Consider the following 19,082-nt stretch of genomic DNA (forward strand, 5'->3'; position numbering starts at 1 on the left):
TAATTTTTTTAATTTGGCGCCAAACTTTTGTGAGCGGGAAGTTAACTTTATTTCTTCTTTTTGGCTTGTTGTTGTGGTTTGACTGGTTCTTTTGGTTTGAGAGCTTGTTGAATTGTATCCAAATAGTCCCAATATTTAGTATTGGATGGGTCTAATCTAATGGCTTTTTGAATGAATTTCAAAGCAGGAGCAGGCATTTCACTTTCAAAAGCAAATGAAGCAAGTGTGAAAACAACTTCTGCTTGGTTGGATGATTTGCTCTTTTCAGCCCATAAAGATTCTTCTGCTGGTCCCCAGTTTTCCTTATTGTAATGTACCCAGTACATGTTGATTGATGCAAGAGGTTGTTCTGGATCAATTCTAATAACTTGTTGGAAGGCATTGAGTGCCTCCTCCAAATTTCCATTAAGGAATTGTAATTTACCATAAATCAAATAGACAGGAGCAGATTCATTATTGATTCTGAAAGCATTCTTGGTAAATTGAATACCATCAGTAATCATTTCCTTACTGTTATTAATGAGACTGATCATTAAACAAATATATGCCAACATGCTATTCGATAAGAATTCATTGCTCAAATCATTATTCTTCTTTGAAATGGATAAACAGCTTTCAACACAATACTTTGCCATTGTGAATTTCTTTTGATTAATCAAAATGGTTGCCAAAGTATACCAAGCGTACAAGTTAGTATTATCCTTTTTGAGAGAATTGGTAAATAATTTCATAACCTTTTCCATAGATTCTCCCTTAGCCAAAATACATTTTCCAAGAAGTGCAAATAATGATGATTCAATAGTTGCATTATCCTTGTGCTTTTCCATTAATGACTTGATAGCACCCATACACTTTGTATACTCTCCATTATAAATATATTGTTCGAGCAAAGCAATTTGGAGTGGTAAATCAGTAACAGTATCATTAATTTCCAAGTAAGATTTAAGAAGAGTACCAGCAGCCTTATTGTAAGAGTTTTCTTTTTCAATCAAAGAAAGTGAATGAGTACAAGAGGTAAGTAATCTGAAAATTTTCATATTGCTTGGATCTAACATGAGTGCTTTTTGAGCCATAGACATGGCATGTTTCAATGTAATTCTAGCATTATGATAAGATGGAGCTGAACCCATTGCATAGTACAAACAAGCAATATTGTACAATCTTTCAATTACAGAAGATTTGTCATTAACGAATGTTTCTGTAGAAAACTTTGAAAGAGAGTTTTGCAAGAGTTGGGTTGTGAGTTGAGAAATAGCTCCAGAGTTGGTAGAAGCAATTGGTGTTTCATCGACTTCAAATTTGGCCTTGCTCTTCTTATTCTTCTTCTTAACATCTGTTGCCATAGAAATGAATTGATAGTCAAGAGTAACTTGGGAAAGTAAATCCCACAACTTTGGTTCGGCAGGATTCATGTGAATGACCTTACAAATAGAGTTTCTAGCTTTTTCATATTCACCATAACTACAATAAATAAGAGCTTCCAACTTGGTTGTTTCTAAACTTAAAGAAGATTGTCTTGCCTTCAACTTTCTGATTACTTCTAGAGCTGGAGTAGAATTTTTAGGCTCCGCTACAACTAATAAGGAAGTTAAACTGAGATAAGCCTCCTCATGGCTAGGGAATTCATTGATACTAATTAAAAAATTAGATTATTAGTAAAATTGATCAATAAACTTACCATTTTTCAAAATATTCCTTTGCTTTCTTAAAATCTTTTTGTTGATAATAAACCTTGGCAATTAAATTATACAACTCAATTAATCTCTTTTCACTTTCAAGTCCTTCTTTAATTTTCTTTGAAGAGCTCTCAATGGCAGATAAGATACTCTTGATAGAGAATGAGAAATCTGAAGCAAAACAACTAGTAATGGCAGATCCCATCAAAATACCCATATCATCTGAAGAATATTGCTTGCAAAGTTCGAAAACTGAGCTGGCATCATTGAATTTAGAGAGTTTGCAAAGAACTCTTGCCTTGTTAATCCTAACTAGATATAACATATTTTCAACAGAGTATAAATCAGCTTCAGCAAAGATAATAGATTTGGTATTATGAATAAATCCTTTTTGTTGAGTATCAGCTTGGCTCTTATACTTGATTTGATAGTCAATCAAGAGGCCTTCACACTTGTTGAATGCTTCCAAAGATTTTTCATACTGTTGTTGCATTTCTAGAGCTACACCCAAAATATTCCAAGCAGCATAATCTGTAGTATTGAATTGGAAGTACTTCATAATAGATTGAATAGCATAAATAGAGTCATTGCTCAATAATGAAGTATAGGCAAGTCCAAGATAGGCAGGAGGAACATTTTCAAGAGTTGTTGAATGTTTGAAATCTTCCTTTGCTCTAATAACACCTTCTCTATTTGTAACATTTTCATTGATTAAAGCAAGACCAACCCAGGCAACACTGCTTTCAGGATAAATAGCTTGAGCTTTCAAGAATGCCTTTCTTGCCAATTTGAGGTTGAAATTCTTCAAGTATAAGGCACCTAAATTATTCCATGCAATATGATTCTTGGTATCGATTTGAGTAGCTCTAATATAACAATGTTGTTTAACTACATCATTGTCAGAGATGATACCCATACAATTCCAATAATTACTATTATGTGGACTCAATGTAATGGCTTTTCTAATGTGTTCTAATGCCTTTCCTCTCAATTCTTTATGATCATCTCCATGAGGTCCTACCATATCAAAAAGTTGATTAATTTCAGAAACAGCCAAATCAAACCAAGTATCAGAATCATTCTCATCAAGAGAGATCAAACTTGTAAAGGATGTAGATGCTTGCTTCAAGTAATCCAACTTGGTCTTTAATTCATCTTGGAATGTTTCAATATAAATACTATTGTCATTCTTACACAATTCTCTGTATGTTGAGATGGCTTCCACAATATTTCTTTCAGGAATTTGGAAGCAATAACTTTGAATATCTCCCAATAATTTCCACAAAGTCTTGAGAGTAGCAAAGTGTTTCTTAATACCGTTTGTAAGAACACATTGGGCTCTAATAACTTGGTGAGCACATTGAGTGAATAAACCATCACTGTAATAGTTTTGTGCAACCTTGAACAAGACAGCAGCAATTCCTTCATAGGCAACAGAGAACTTTTCATTGAGAGCAATAACCTTCTCATAGATTTCTCTACTGTTGTCATATTCACTCAACTGGAATTTGATAAAGGCTGATTGCACCATAGAAAATACCAAAGATGAATCTAATTCGACAGCTCTGGAGAATGCCTTGAGAGCTGCCAAGTATTTACCTTCTTGTTTATAGCTTTCTCCAAGACCTTCCCAGCAGAGAGCATGCAATGGAGAAACTCTTAAAGCGTGTTGGAATGAAAGAATGGATTCATCCAATAAATTTTGTGATTGTTGATAAAAACCAAGCTTTGCCCAAGCCCAACCAGCTCTATTGTTTCTAGAGGTGGCATCTTGGAAAAGACTGGCAGCAAGTGTTAATTGACCTTTAGAGATGTAAATATCGCCCAAATTTTCACCTGCTTCGTCCTCTAATGGATTCAAAGTAACGGCTTTCTTATAGCACTTAATACATCTATCTTCATCTTGTTCGATATTCTTATAGAAATGACCCAAGTAAGCATAGTTACTTGAAAAGTTTGGATTCAATCTTGCAGACTTCAAAAGTAAGGAGTAACAGTACTGCTTATCTTGTCTATAACTTTCATTCCAATCCCAATAAACTTTAGACAATCTAAAGAAGTACAAGTAATTATTTGGATTAACTTCAATGGCTGCATTGATGTACTTTACAGCTGCATCATAATCCTTGTCCAAATAACAGAACCAACCTGTTTGACAAAGAGTCAAATCGTCTTGTGGATTGATTTGAATGGCTCTGACATAATATTCTCTTGATTTGGTCAAATTACCTCTTTGATATTCGATATCAGCAATACCCTTGATTGCATCAAGATTGTCTGCATCATTTTGCATTACCTCCTTATAAATTTCTTCAGCCTCTGCAAGAGCACCAAACTTCAACAGAGAATATGCTTGAAGAATCTTTAACTTTGCTACTTGCTTGTCCAAAGATGCTTTGGTTTGAGTTTTTCTTTCTTCAACAATTAACAAGCCCTTTCTAGCAATTTCAGAAGCATTCTTGTACTTTTCCAAACTCAAATAAAGCTCTGAAAGTAAGATCCAACCTTGAATAAAGTGAGGTATTAATTCAATACCTCTCTGTAAGAGAATCATTAATTCATCTTCAATCTTATCACTCTTAATATTTTCCTTTCTGAGCAATTCAAATAATTTAATGTAGGAAAGACCTTCATATGGGAATAAGTGTAACATTCTTCTAGTAATAACCTTTTCCTGTAAGTTCTTCTCATCAAAAATGTCATAATTATCTTCTTCATTAATAAGGAAAAGTTGTTCAATAGCTTTGAAATAGTTCTTGTGCATGGAGAGAGCTTCCTTACAAATAGATACCAAACCTTGTTTTAACTATTTTAACAATTAGATAATTTCATCATATTTGAACGTACCTTTGTTTCAACTTCCTTGTCTTGGACTAGTCTGAAACGTTGTTGAGTTCTTTCTATCATCTTGTCAAAAACATGGAAATCGCAAAACATTTCATTCTTCTTACAAAATTCAACAATTTGAGCCAATAGGTTGTCGACACTTGTTTCCAAATTTTGAGAATAGTAAAATTGTGTAGTTTCTACTTTCAAAGTGACCTTCAATTCTTCTCTCTTATTCATTGGTAAGAGTTCAATATCACTTGGCATTAATTTTTCCAATTCTCTATCACTCAACTTTTTCTTTTCCTTCAAGAGTTTTTTCTTTTGTTTTTCACGAAGTTCAAGAATTTGTTCTTGAACCTTTTCATCAAGAAGTTTATCAATTTGCAATCTCTCTCTATATTGTTCAAGGAATAATGTATCGAGCATTTGTGTGTATTTTGATGATGAACTCTTCTCAGCAATAATACTAAAATCATTGATCAATTTTTCATACTTGGAGATGAGTGCTGAAGTTAATTCACTTTCTGAAAGTGAACGAATATCCAAATTAAACCATTGATGATACTTTCCAAGATGATTCAACCACTTTTCTTGATCTTTAGACTTGAGAAGAGGAAGTAATTTTTCGCAAACTTGTAAAGCCTTCTTCCTACACTCTGTAGCAGATGATAATTTTTGTTCATATAATTCTAACAAGCCTAATAATGGTTGTTCACTATCTTTTTGCAAACTAGCAGCCTTTTCATAGGCTTGCTCTGCTTGAGTAAAGTATTGTTCATCCTGATCAGCAACATATAATTTTCCCAGACAAAATCCACAATATAAAAACATGTTGAAATTTGTATTATCCAATTTTAAAGCCTTTTTTAATTCGACCAAGGCTCCTTTCCAATCTTGTTTTCCCATACATTCCTTGATGAGTTTGGCATGCTCCTTTAGCATCTTGGCAGAAGAAGCTTGACTCATTTTTTTTAATAAATATTAATATTATTTTAATAAATATAATATTTTACTTATTTAATAAATATATTGTTGTAAAGTGAATGATATTTATATGTTATTTATTTATGTTTCTTTGTTATCCAATCTAACTCTGAATGAATATCAATAGATGCCTTTCTTTTCAGAGATGTCAAATCAGATGACCCAACAACCACAGATGCATGACCAGCAACAGCACCAACACCACCAGTGACACTACCACTACTCATCTTTCTAGAATTTGCAACTAATGAATTGTTACTACTTCTCTGTGGTGGAGACATGTTAAAAGTTGGTGATTGTCTTTTTGTAAACTTTTTCAAACTCTCTTCAAGTTCAGCAATTGTTAAAATTTGTTCTTGTTGTCGATGGTGGTGGTGATGCTGATGCTGATGCTGGTGATCGATATGATGTGATGTTGTTGTTGATGGAGAACTATTAAAATTAAAAGGTAATGTACAATTATTTGAGGAGGGTATTGAAGAAATAGGTAAATTCAAACTTTTAAATCCCTCTTCTAAAAGTTCTTGCATAGTTTCCTCTTTTAGTATGTATACTTGTTGGTTAATTACCATATTTGTGTTATTGTGCAATGAATTCAAAAGCATGTTATTGATATCTTCATTTCCTTGATAGGAGTTTACAAGATTCTTAGAAGTTACTAATGATGATGATGCAGTTGTTGTACTATTAATTGTATTCGAATTATTGTTGAATATATTATTCATGTTATTAGAAAGTACATTTGTCAATGTTGAATTATTGTTATTAGAATTATGATGATTTAATTGATTGGAAAGTAAAATATTGGTTGTGTTGGTAGAAGGTTGTTGCATGATGAAATTATTCGAGTTATTATTATTATTACTTCGTTGCATTAAAAGTACATGTTGTTGTTTGATCATGTCGAGTGATTCTTGTAATTTGGCATTATTTGAATGGGTAGTAGCAGTAGTGGTATTCAATGAACTGGTTATGTCATTTGTGAAGGGATTGGTTGGAGTGGAAGAGGAATTGGAAGAATTATTCGAAACATTGTTGGTAGAAAGGTTAGTTGGAGTGCTAACAGAAGCAGTACTACTGGACATGTTTGATGTTGGTGTTTGAATCATGTTAGTTGAAGAGTTTAAACTATTTGTTTGGGGTTGAATATTAATTGGTTGAGAGTTTGGACTCTTATTCGAAACTTGATTTGTTCCGCTATTGGATAAAGATTGATTCAACATGAATTGTTGTTTGATTTGAATAATTTGTTGCGGACTGAGTGATGGTTGTTGTTGTAGTAGTGCTTGAACTAATTGTTGTTGAAGTTGAAATTGAGTTGCAGAATTATTCGAAATATGATTATTGTTAGGCATACCACCATGTAACTTGAATTGTTGTTGTTGTTGCGGTTGTTGTTGCTGTTGCTGTTGTTGCATGATGGTCACAAGATTGTCTTGTTGCATTGTTTCTAATAAAACTTGGTGTTGGAGAGATGAAATTTGGATTCTGATAACAACTCGGTGAAAGGGGCGGTTTCTAAAGTATGCTTCTATTAGAAATATGGATTTTACTGAGAGAAAGAGGTTCAACAAGATGTGTTGACTTTTTTCTTTGATGTGTGTTGTTATTTCTTTGGAGATAATGCAGACAAAAACATTTAAAACATTGACAGATTTTTTGAAATGAAATGAAAATTTGGGAAGTTTGTGTTCGTTTAAGGAAATGAAAAGCAAGAAATATTTTATTCGAGATAGCGTGATGTAATTTGGCATCACCACTTAAAAATAATTAACTCTTTAGATTGCTTTTACAATTCACATCGTTGTGGTTTGTTAAAGATGTGAATTGTACAATTATAATGGTTGATGTTGTTCTTATCATCTGTGTTGTGGCTCTGGTGATTATCTATGGACAGATATAAATTGAAAGATACTACTTGTGGATTTCAATTAGTTTGGGCGATATTCTGCTAGGGAGATCGATTATGGATTGAAATAGAATGTTGCCATTTTTGTAGAAATTGTTAGCCAATGCCAGACACTTTATAAAGATGCAAGTTTAATATTATTTTGTAATAATGGTGGTTGTATTATTGACAGTTAGTTTGTTGCTTGAAATGGTTCCTGCCACTTGTCAAGCAAGTCATGAAATATTCAATAATTGTAGTGAAACATGAAGTGACCAATAAGGAAACGTTACATGCCTATTAACTAATTATTAGAATGAAATAAATTGGTTTTTTTAATTCAAAAGTTCTTTTATTGAGAATATTCTCGTTCTCGTTCCTTTTGGACTCAATTCTTTAGGAGAAGATTCTGATTGTATTGAAATAGGTTGAAGAGTTGGCAAGGTTTCGTTTGGTTTCTTTAAATTTTCTTCATTCAATCTATTTCTCAAATCAGAAAGAGAAGTTTGATGATTATTTGAATTGGAAGTATTGAAATTTGGTTTCTTCTTTGTTACATTTGTCATATACGAAAGAGAATAATCTTTAGGTAAGCTCTCTAACTTGAATGGAACAAATTCAAACATTGATTGATTATTTACATTTGATTTGTGAGGAGGATATGAAAGTGAATCATCAAACGTTATTTTACAAGAGGAAATTGATTTGTTTGAATGTTGATGATGATGATGATGTGGTTTCTTTGAAATCTTTTTACATTCAACATGAAATAATGGACTACTATTATGAGAAAGAGGAAAGAGTAAATTATCATCCATAGTCATCTTTTGATTCTTCCAATGAAAGAAACATTTAGGATCACATCTACTTCTAATCTTTCCTGGAATCCTAGAAGTTGAGCATGTTTCATCTACTTGCCACGTTGAAACTGTAAATGGAGGTGGACTAGAGGTAACATCTTGAATATTACATTGATTTGAATTATATGGAGTGTTGTTATTAGTATTGTACATGTTGTTGATGGATTGTTGATCGGGAAGGAGAAGAAGCACATGCATTAAAAGTTGGAGGTGGATATGAGGATGAATAGAATTGTTGTTCGTTGTTGTTGACCATTCATTGACGAGTAACAATTATTGGAATGATCATTTGCTGTAGTACAATTAGTATTCATTATTGTTTGAGAAGAAAATAATTGCTTATTCATCTGCAACTGTGTATAAGGCTGATAAGAAGAACAAGATGAATGGTTTATAGCTAAAGGAGCTACAGTAGATGGTGAGGCAACCATTATTATTATTAGTATAATTAATATTGATATAATTGATAAAAGTATCAATAATAACACAGAGAGTGTGTCGAGTTGTTTTTTTCAAAGAGAATATTCCTCTGCCAGTAGACAATATCAAAAACAAAGTCAGACAATGCTCTAGCCTACTGTCTTTAATAGGCAGGCATGAGTTCTTAAAATGTTAATATCTGGAAAAGGTAATTTTTAGAAAAATGAAAATATGTATGGCCAACAAAGATTGAGGAACCAATCTTGCCTTTCCACAGTTCATGATGAACACTTAAAGTATGGTTCAGAAAAGACTAGTAGCCATATTTGTCACTCAAGATTTAAAATAAGGAAATAAATTTTACATTGTCCAAAATAGTTTTACAACAATACAGCTCCGCAATGCCAGAATGTATCTCATTCACGCAATCATCATGTCTCTTGGATACTATTGAGGTACAAACATGTTTAATTCAAGTTCTTAACTTGAAACATTTGATTTATTGTTTTTAAGTTTCGTGCAAGAAAAAGGATGATTTTCATGAATTAATTCTGGAAATTAACTTCGCCTTGTGAAAAATCTACTGTGATGAATTGTTTCTCATTAAAATTCTCCAGTATATCTGGTGCTTGTTAATAAGTTTTTCAAACAGAGGGAGATATTAATGGTTTTTGGTCAATTATATTCCACTTGAATCTTGCCATTGATTTTACCAGTTAATAATTTATTGATATCTCTGCAAGAAGAGATGAGGCGTTCTCAAAAACCATAAAAGACAAGCACAAGTTTCATCACTATTGAACCTTTTTTGGAATTCGTTTTGGGGAAGTTGACTTGTTACAGACCCATACAGCGATAGTGACATTTTTATCAATTATACAACCTGTTATAATGTATCTAAAAAAAAATGAATTTCTGAAACCTTAATCTCATTTAATTAAGTACCAATCTCATTAAGGATACTGCGAACGTCAGCTGTAGTTTGGTTACATTCAAGGAATGTTGATTGCTTATTGAGATTATCATTGAATTGTCTAGTTTCTATCTAAGGTGGTAATAGAATTTTAGTAAAACAACCATGCTCCAGCCACTTTCAATTTGTCTATGGCTCTGACTGTCTTTTGGAAATAATCAAATTCCTACATGAAGAAAAGATGAAAGTTTGTAATGGCGTTTCTCTGTTGATTATTCCCCCTCTTTCTGAATTCAACATCTTTCACTAATCTGGTATGTAAATGTTTTTCAATAATTGAGAAAGTTTGATTTCTCCTTTGGGATCTTGTTCATCACAGAATTTCTAAGAAGAATAATATGCAATAGATAAACTTTTATCAATAGAATCTATAGTAATTTTGTTGAATAACTCATTTGGCTTGTAATTGTAACGATAGATGAGTTGTAAGGAAGCAATTTGATGATACGAATATCGTAGTAAGTGCTGGTATTATCAAGTAAAGAAATATTTGAGTAACAGCTGCCAATGCAATTTCCTATCATTTTTAAATGGAGTATCGACACAATTATTAGGATACTTTGTACTAAGTGATCATATTGTGGAGATGATTATTCACAAAGCATTGAGGTAATGTTCAAGTTTTGATATGACCCTTTCTTCTATCAAGAATTACAACAGTTTGGAAGTTCATTCCCAAGTTTCTGAAACTCTCTTTATCAAATGGTATTGGAAATAATTGGTTGAGTTCTGATACCCACGATTAGTTAGGAACCATCGAATGATGGCGATACTACTAGTATCATTGTGTAAATTCTGCTTTCATTTCAAGTTTTACTTTACCTGAATATTTCATTAAATTCTCAAGATTCCTGAAAATCAATTCTTAATAAACAAAGTATAAATAATTTATTTGTGTGAAATTAGATTGCTCAAAAGCACAACAGTGCAGAGCTTTGTTAGTATTATGGTCATAAGCACAATGTGCCTACTAGGGGGAAAAAGCCAGCGAGTCATCAAAGAACAGGTTATTCTTCATAACTTGTTCTTCTACCAAAATTGTAACTAAAACAAAACTTCATTGAGCATTTACATAAAAGAGGTAAAATCATCATTCAAAGATTGGTTACCAATGAAATCCATAGCATCCATGGAAAAGTTGCCATCTGTCATACTTGTCTCATTCGATTCTGTTGGTTCAAAAAGGGAAGATGTATCAATAGTAATTAAATCATCAGCAGAACCAGATTGCATGACTTCAGCAGTTTCACATTCTTGTTGTTGTTGACAGTAAGCAAGTTGTTCTGGAGTGCAACCATAAAAGTGTTGGAATAATCTATGTTGAATCAAATGGAAACCAGTTAATTTGTCTTCTTCATCCATTTCGCTATGATGTTTGATTAAAAGGTCAAGAGTCTTCTTGAATGTTTCCATAAGTTTAACCTTCTTTGGATTTGGAGCAGCAACAACTTCTTCAGTAACTACAACTTCAGGAGCAGTTGATGTAGTTGATTGTTCAGTGGTTGTTGGTTCAGTAGATTCTGTTGCTTCAACTTCTTGTTTAACAGAAACTTCCTTGATAGATCTCTTTCTCTTTTTTTGTCCTTCGACAGCCTTCTTCTTTCTCTTTTCTTCTTTTGTTGTTGTTTGTGAAGAAGAGGCAGTAGCAGTTGAAGGATTTAATAAGCCATTGCTTGAATCTCTTTCAGAAACTTTTGGTCTTCTAGCATAAACTTGGAAAGGAGCACTTCTCATAACAAAAACAGGAGTGTTAATATTATGATTGCTATCAGAGAATAATTGTAATAAAAGTCTCCATTTGCTCTTATTGTGGTGGAATGAAACACTACGGAATTTAACCTTATGATTAGCTTCAAAAACACCAAAGTTACCATTTGCTGTAGAAGTATTCTTGAGGGAAATAAGAGAATCATCAATAATTGGCTTGTTATCTTTCTTAATTTCCTTATCACTATCATCATCAATAACAGTGATACGACACATTAAGAGTTTAGGTAATTGTGTTACTTGTTCTGCGTTGACTGAACATTTATAGTGGAGCTTGTATCTCAGACTACTATACATCTTACATGGAGTATCGTAGATTGGCAAGGATTCATCACGAGTTGTGATACCAACACTAATGTTATAACCACTAGCTTGGGCATTATTAGAATTATCCTTTTGCCATTGTCTGGAACCCATACCGAGACCTGCAGAGGAGTCATTAAAGGCTAGAGAATCATCTTCATGATATTCAGATGACTCCATCATTGCCTCTTCCTCTTCTTCCAGCAAGGTATTACCTTCAAAGTTGATTTCTTCTGTCTTGATTGGATCTTGCATCATCTTCGGCTTGTTGGTAATTAGCAGGAGGGAGTTTGGTATTTTTTTTAAGCGACAAATTTTTACAATAAAAACGAATAAAGGGGTTTATTGGAGCAAGAAAAACGCATCACAAATTTTACCTCACAAAAAATGTTGAAGTAAAACTGCGAAGGTTTTTTTCATTTTTGAGTTATTTTTAGGAATTTTGATCAAGATGAATTTTCGGATAAAGCTTTGTTATTGTTCAAAAGGCATTCAAAGAACAATAGCAAAGAGAAAGTCAAATAACTCTCTGTACAACAACAAACAACATCGATACAACACAAAAGGAAGATTGACCAATCACATTGACTGTTTCAAGAAACTGTCATATGAAAGTGCCAATACCCTCCTCTATGTTGTGTCTGGCCCGTAAGCCAGCAATTTATTATTTGTGTAGGAAAGAATCCCTTTAAAAGGGTGTTGTATGAACAAGTGTTGGTGGAATGCCTTTGTGTTGTTGAGCATGAAGTTGCAAGTTAGGAGTTGTAAAATCTCCCATCAACAAACACTAAATTTTTAAGAGAAGATTTGTGCTTGTCGAATGCACCATTTTTTTTTGCTTGTGCAAAGCAGAAAAGGCGCTCAAAAATATTGAGCAACAACAGAGCCTGTGCAATATCCAAAATCTTGTGCACATTCTTGATGAAACTACAATTTATTAAGACATGATGAAAATATAATATCCAGATAATAAACAATGTGCTAGGAGCAAATACTTGATGCTGTCTTTCAATGGCTTGTTGTAGAACATTTCAAACCTAAACTATTTATAATCTCTTACAATGTTCGCAAGACTGCGTGAGATTTCTCTTTCCCGCCAATATTTTCAATGGCAAAATGATTGGATATTTCCAAGATATTCCCATTTGCTCAATAAGAATTTGTTGACTCATCTTTGTTTGTTTTTTGATGGGTTTGTTGAAATCGATACCTGTGGGAGAGTAGATATGTTGGTGAATGGTTGTTTGCCTTATTTCACACTCGCTGATTCAACACAATTAGGTCTTTTATTTGTTCAATTATGAAACTCCTCAAACCACCAATATTCGAATTCTACCATGAGCAATAATTATTGCAATCAACAAGTCACGAATAGAATATTACTGAGACCAAACCTTATCAATCTCATGACGAATCATCTTGTTATTCTTCTTACCGTAAACATATCGAACATAAAGATGAATATCATTTGGAGGAAGTGTTTGATCATCCTTTGGAGGAACCTGTTTAATGAGATGAACGAGGTGAGAAAATTCATCACAAGTTTCTGAATTTTCCATAAATTCCATATCAACAGTTGCTTGTTCTTTGAAATCATTTGGATAGGTTAGAATAATTGTTTCTCTTCCTTGCATTGCTAAAGATCCATTCAAAAAAACCTTCAAATCCTCATCCAAACAATCCTTAATTCCCTCCAAATTTCTCTCATTGTAAAATTTAATATATTCTGTCAATAAATTGGAATAGAATTGAATAGAATTTTCTTGATCTAAAGACATTTTTTATATTTGGTTGTGTAATTAGAAAATATTGAAATTGAAAAGCTTGGGAGAAAAATCAATTCTAGATTTGAAATTCAAACTCCAATTTAAAAGATTAAAATCCGAATCAATTATTCATTATTAATTTATATACAATTGTTGATGTTGTTTTTACAATATTATAATACTATTTACTCGGCGATCAGCAGCCTCACAGCCAAGAATATACAAATTAAAGAAATCCATGGACTTAATCTTTCTCCAACTCGAGCACACTTCCAGAAAATTCCAGCAAAACTAAACCATCAAATATTTTCAAAATTATATATTCCAATTTAAAAACAAGTCCGATATCATCATCAAATTAATTTCCAACTATTATTTTCAACTTGTTTTAAACACATACCCTTGTTTCCGATCATCCAACCAACTAGCCTTGTATGCATGAACATAGGCACTTGTGCACACACACAATACTACTGTAAAAATCAAACTCTCAAAATTAAACAAGGCACTCTAAAACGATCATCAACATTAAATAACCCAAAGATGAAGAACATTAAATTCTTACCATTTTATATTTTTTTTATTTGTTTTTTAAACATTTTCTGTTGCCAACTCGGAAGAGTTTTCAATAAATACCTTTACAAATACACCATCTTCATTTTGCAACGTTGGATAGACGTGTACATAACTATTTACAGAGATTGGCCTTAATCTGACCCTTTCGTCATCATCAAGGAAGGGACTAGCAAATAATTTATCAAAAAAAGAAGAAGGTGAATTATTATTACTTGATGACGATGATGGTGATGATGAAGAATTGGAAAATAATCGAGTAAATAAATATCGGAGTGGTGATGATCGTCCCATGAAAACAAATCCACCCAATAGTGTTGCTATTATATAGAATATTAAATTCCAAAGTGATTTAGATTCCGATGATTGTGATGACGATTCTTCCTCCTCTTCTAAATATTCGTCGTCATCTTCATCCTGTTGATTCGTTAATGATGAAGAATTCATTTTTTTCTCTTATTAATTTGAAATTGTTAACAACATTACAATAAATTTACAAATATCTACTATTCAATGTACAAGTTTGATATAAACAATTTATTTGAATATGATTGATTTAATAATATTCATCATCAGAGTCACGATTTGGATCATATTTACGAACATATTCTTCCTCTTCCTCTTCCTCTTCTTCTTCTGGTGCATCTTGTTGATAATTATTGTCACCATATTGAGGTTCTTCCTCAGCTTGGGTTTCCTCTTTTATTTCGAATGAAACTTTAGTTTCCTTTTCAGTTTCTTCTGGTTTCTTACGACCTTCAAGTCTTTCTTGTTTTTTCTTTTCAATCTTTTCCAATTTCTCCTTAATTTCATCTTCAGTTTTAATAACTTCATCTGGGAATTTTTCCTTAAATTCCTTTGTAATTCTTTCAGCATCTTCCTTATCAATAATAGGTGGCTAATTTTCATAAATCATCATCAATACACAGAATAATAATTATTATTATCAACACTATGCTTTGAATAGAAATAACATACATTTGGACCTCCTTTGTATCCTGCCTGTTGTAATTCTAATAAAAATCTTTCTTCTTCAATCCATTCTTCAGCATCTTCGAATGTCTAAAATGTTAAACATTCAAAATTGATGACAATTATTATCCATTCAGTATGATTACGATTCAATTGTTAATGAAAACATGATAATCAGAATTTACAAAATTGTAAATTAAACATACACCAATAAATTTAGTATCAACAAATAATTGTGGTAAATCATATAAACCACCATTGTATTTTAACATTTCATTAATCTTTTCCGGAACGGTACCCAAATCTATCACTGTATATTTAACTTGATTACTATCCAAGGTTTGAATTAATTTTTTACATTGGAGTGAACGTGATCGGATAGACTTGACTGAATTAGATTCATCAAATATTGATTCGAAACCTACAGAAATATAACTAATGTACACAAAGAGTTCTCCTCTAGTGGTACTACTTTCTTGAGACATTTTTTTGTTGTTTTTAAAACACACATTGACAAGTGATTACATGACAACCTGACTGTTATTTTACTTTTTTAAGAGGAGGTTCTGTATTATCTGTTGTTAATTGTTGTTGATCCTCCCGTTTTCTCTTATCTTCTGAATGATCTTGTTCTTCATTTGATAAATTAGTAGATTCAATTATTGTTGATTTTTCTTCTTCTTGATTTTCTTCAGAAACCTGTGGTGGATGTTTAAAACACCAATCACATTGTAAAACTTTACTTCCTAATCTTTTCCCACGTAATCCCTCAAGAGCTTCCCTAGCTTGATCTAAATTTGCATATTTTACAAGAGCCAATCCGATTGGTAATCCTGTCCTTCTCGAAAGTTCATAATGCAAACTAATAACTTGTCCAAAGTCTGATAATGTATCCGTGAGAGTTTCTGCATCAATATTTCTATCAATATTATTAATAAATAGCACATATCCTTGTACACTTTCCACTGGATGCGTTATTTGTGATTCCGATGCTGCTAAAGAATGTTTAGAATGTTGTTGCTGATGTTGTTGGGGATGATGATTTATGTTGTGATGAGTATTGTGCTGCTGCTGATGATTGATTCTCATTTTTGTATTCTTTTTACCGTTATTTAATATTTCAATTAAAAATGTTTTGTTTTCCACAACAATGAGCCTTACCAAAAACTATCAATGAAGCATAATCGACGATATCGCACAAAAATCACTTAATCATTTGCCAAGATGTTCGTCTCAATATTGAGGTATCTTTATCAGAATGTACACCTTCACAACAACATACCCACATAAAGTCAACTGATAGCGTTTAGGAGTTATTTTTGATCAATAATATTTTTGAGTTGTTTTTCAAATGAATTGTTGAGAGAAAATGCGTTAAAAAAAAGGGACAACACTTTAAAGTTTTTTCATGTTTTGAACACAACTGTTGGAAATATTTAATATTTTGATCATCATCTTCAAAGAGAATACTTGTTGAAACAACATTTAATACTTTATCAATCAAAATATACCATTTACTATCAAAAGAATCAATTTCTTGTTGAGAGTATTCTTCCGAATCAAATATGAAACAATCACCAATTCATGATGAAGCCTTTACAACAACTAATCCATGTATAGAATCGACTAATCCAACAGAAGCATCATCAACACATATGGAAGATGAAGATTCTCTATCGAGCCATTCCTCTTACACAATAATGGAACAAGAAAGTGGTATCATTGACCCAACATCCAATCAATCTTCAATTATTATTGGTGGACAACCTAATTCAGGTGCAAGTGAAGAAGAATTACTTGCCATGATAAGTGATGATACAATTTCTTCTTCCAGTGTTGCAAGTAGTGGAGGTGGCACAATTTTCATTCCAGCTGATATTTATGATGATGATTCTGATGGTGAAATAATTGTGGCAAGCGAAGCTACTTTTATACCAGTTGTGAATCCATCAACTGGTCATTTGAATAATTCTCTTCTTTCTGGAGTACATTTTCCAAACCAAAACTTGTATTTCACTTCTAAAAATGGTACAACCTTTAGGTTTATTCCGTTTTTAGAATTAGTTCAAGAGTTAAATAATGATAATACTTGGTCTAATGTACAATTTACAACAGAGAATCCACAAAACAATTTTGAAAAGAATAATTCTTCAAGTAGTACAACTACTACCAACACTTCTACCAGTAATAGTGATATTGCTACTCGATGTGCTAGTAGTTCTTCTACAAATCAAGATAATATTGTTGTTTCTGATCAAACAACAGCCATAACGACTACCCAAACTGGTTCAAATTCTACATCAAACAAGAGAAAGAGAGATGAAGAAGTTGAATGTGAAAAGAAGGTGAAAATGTCTTCTCTTGAACTTGTAGACTTACCAGTCCATATCAAACTGAAAATCCTAGGTTACTTACACGTTCCATTTATGGAATGTTATAGCAATTATCAAACTTACGAACTCAATATTTCTCGTATTTTTGGTAAATTTAAAAACGATCCTTTTTCCACAATTTATTTAATGTACACAAGCTTGGGCATGAAGTTGAAACAACAACATGGTGGTGTTTTACCAATTGCTAAGCGTACTAAAGATTTGAGAATTCTTGTTGACCCAAAGATTGCCAATCTTGATTTTATTAGTGGGTTTACATATTTGCAAAAGTTGAGCATTTGGCTGACAGATTCTAATTTGATGAATTTGTTCCAAAAGCAAGCTGTTTTATTCCCTAAAATAGTTTACTTGAGTTTGGTGTTATTTAATGATTTGTCTGATACACATTACAGTGAGACATTCCTTAAAATGCCAAATTTGAGAACTTTGCAGATTTTCTCTGATTTGGAGAGATGCTCCATCAAGGCAAAGGTTAACTTGCCACCACGTTTGACAACTTTAAGATTATTGAATTATGAGTTTATTGATTTTTCATTCCTCTGTCATAATACTCAAATTACTTCATTGACAGTTGTTGATTCCTGTAACTTGTCTAATATTGACAAGATATCTTCCTTAACACAACTAAAGAGATTAAAGATCAATGAAGAAGAAACAATGGATGGAAGAAACTTGGATTTGAACGCAATTTTCCAATTGGAAACATTAGAACGATTGTCAATTCCTTTGGTTTCATTCAAATATCGTTTGAATGGGTTGACGAAATTGCACTCTTTACGTATTCATATTGGTGACGATTTAAATCTCACTCAAATTGAGAAATATGCTAATTACATTTTAGAATGTAAGAGCTTGAAGATATTCAAATTTGAAATGTCTGAAGATTGTCCAGCTCAAATTCAAAACAAATTCTTAGACGTTTTATCAAAGCATTCATCTATCGAATATTTAAAGACAAGTTCACTCATTACTTCAAGCCAAGTAATCAAATACATATTCCAGAATAATAGATTCCCTGCTCTTAAAGAGATTGATTTTTCAAATGCTGAAGATTTAACCATTGAACCTTTCAAACTCTTAATAGATACCCAATTGTTTAAGAAACAATTTAATCGAGTAATATTACCAATGAATTTTAACTCTTCAATTGAAGAATGTTTTGGAGCATTGCTTCCAAACACCAAATTCAGTGAAGATTTCAAAGACAGTTACGAATATTTTGATGTTTGTGACTTTGACGATGATGACTCTGATGATGAAGATACACGTTCCATAATTTCTGAACTAATGTCAAATGCTGATGGAGCAAGTTATTATGATGACGATTCTGATTCTGAGGACGATCAACTTTTGGAACATTTAATCGGCCACTAAATCTGCAAATATTTTGCAGATTTGAGAGAAACTAGAGTTATCACACCTCTGAGTGTGAACATACGATTTTTGCAGAGTTATTTTAAATTTTAATAGGAAATAAACAAGTAAATATCAAATGATTGGTATTACTTAATACTTTCAATACATGCATTAGTATCAGTAATATCAAAATTGAAGATGTTAATTTTTAATAATAAAAAAATGAGTGAAAGTAAAATTCGTAAAATTGAACAAGAACCATCATTGGAAGAAATGCATGACGAAGGAGAAGAAGAATGGGAATCGGAGGAAGAAGATTTTA

The 19,082-nt window shown here is 32.2% G+C and overlaps 7 protein-coding genes across 7 annotated transcripts; 1 reads left to right on the plus strand and 6 right to left on the minus strand.

Annotated features, from left to right (window-relative positions):
* Positions 1–15: 15 nt before the first annotated feature.
* Positions 16–5,471, minus strand: NAEGRDRAFT_80800 (uncharacterized protein; the record flags this gene model as incomplete). The annotated part of the gene is made up of 3 exons (XM_002673745.1): positions 16–1,632; positions 1,679–4,482; positions 4,524–5,471. The coding sequence occupies 3 exons, from the start codon at positions 5,469–5,471 to the stop codon at positions 48–50; spliced, it is 5,337 nt and encodes a 1,778-aa protein (XP_002673791.1). The 3' UTR covers positions 16–47.
* Positions 5,472–5,550: 79 nt separating this feature from the next.
* On the minus strand, positions 5,551–6,934 carry NAEGRDRAFT_58882 (uncharacterized protein; the record flags this gene model as incomplete). Its single annotated transcript, XM_002673746.1, has 1 exon — positions 5,551–6,934. The coding sequence occupies one exon, from the start codon at positions 6,932–6,934 to the stop codon at positions 5,567–5,569; it is 1,368 nt and encodes a 455-aa protein (XP_002673792.1). The 3' UTR covers positions 5,551–5,566.
* A 778-nt stretch (positions 6,935–7,712) lies between these two features.
* On the minus strand, positions 7,713–8,390 carry NAEGRDRAFT_71032 (uncharacterized protein; the record flags this gene model as incomplete). Its single annotated transcript, XM_002673747.1, has 1 exon — positions 7,713–8,390. One exon carries the CDS (start codon positions 8,388–8,390, stop codon positions 7,713–7,715), a length of 678 nt encoding a protein of 225 aa, XP_002673793.1.
* Positions 8,391–10,494: 2,104 nt separating this feature from the next.
* On the minus strand, positions 10,495–11,995 carry NAEGRDRAFT_58883 (uncharacterized protein). The gene has a single exon (XM_002673748.1). It carries the CDS (start codon positions 11,956–11,958, stop codon positions 10,699–10,701), a length of 1,260 nt encoding a protein of 419 aa, XP_002673794.1. The 5' UTR covers positions 11,959–11,995; the 3' UTR covers positions 10,495–10,698.
* A 751-nt stretch (positions 11,996–12,746) lies between these two features.
* On the minus strand, positions 12,747–14,486 carry NAEGRDRAFT_51341 (uncharacterized protein; the record flags this gene model as incomplete). The annotated part of the gene is made up of 3 exons (XM_002673749.1): positions 12,747–12,910; positions 13,136–13,202; positions 14,103–14,486. The coding sequence occupies 3 exons, from the start codon at positions 14,484–14,486 to the stop codon at positions 12,747–12,749; spliced, it is 615 nt and encodes a 204-aa protein (XP_002673795.1).
* A 109-nt stretch (positions 14,487–14,595) lies between these two features.
* NAEGRDRAFT_51342 (uncharacterized protein) lies at positions 14,596–16,100 on the minus strand (the record flags this gene model as incomplete). Its single annotated transcript, XM_002673750.1, has 3 exons — positions 14,596–14,937; positions 15,018–15,101; positions 15,561–16,100. The coding sequence occupies 3 exons, from the start codon at positions 16,098–16,100 to the stop codon at positions 14,596–14,598; spliced, it is 966 nt and encodes a 321-aa protein (XP_002673796.1).
* A 476-nt stretch (positions 16,101–16,576) lies between these two features.
* Positions 16,577–18,778, plus strand: NAEGRDRAFT_51343 (uncharacterized protein; the record flags this gene model as incomplete). Its single annotated transcript, XM_002673689.1, has 1 exon — positions 16,577–18,778. The coding sequence occupies one exon, from the start codon at positions 16,577–16,579 to the stop codon at positions 18,776–18,778; it is 2,202 nt and encodes a 733-aa protein (XP_002673735.1).
* Positions 18,779–19,082: the final 304 nt, after the last annotated feature.

This window comes from Naegleria gruberi, assembly GCF_000004985.1.
Source record: "Naegleria gruberi genomic scaffold NAEGRscaffold_44, whole genome shotgun sequence".
NCBI lineage: Eukaryota > Heterolobosea > Eutetramitea > Acrasida > Naegleriidae > Naegleria > Naegleria gruberi.

Excerpts from the sequence above, each read along its gene's own strand:
- NAEGRDRAFT_58883 (XM_002673748.1), bottom strand. The coding sequence starts at position 11,958 with ATGATGCAAGATCCAATCAAGACAGAAGAAATCAACTTTGAAGGTAAT.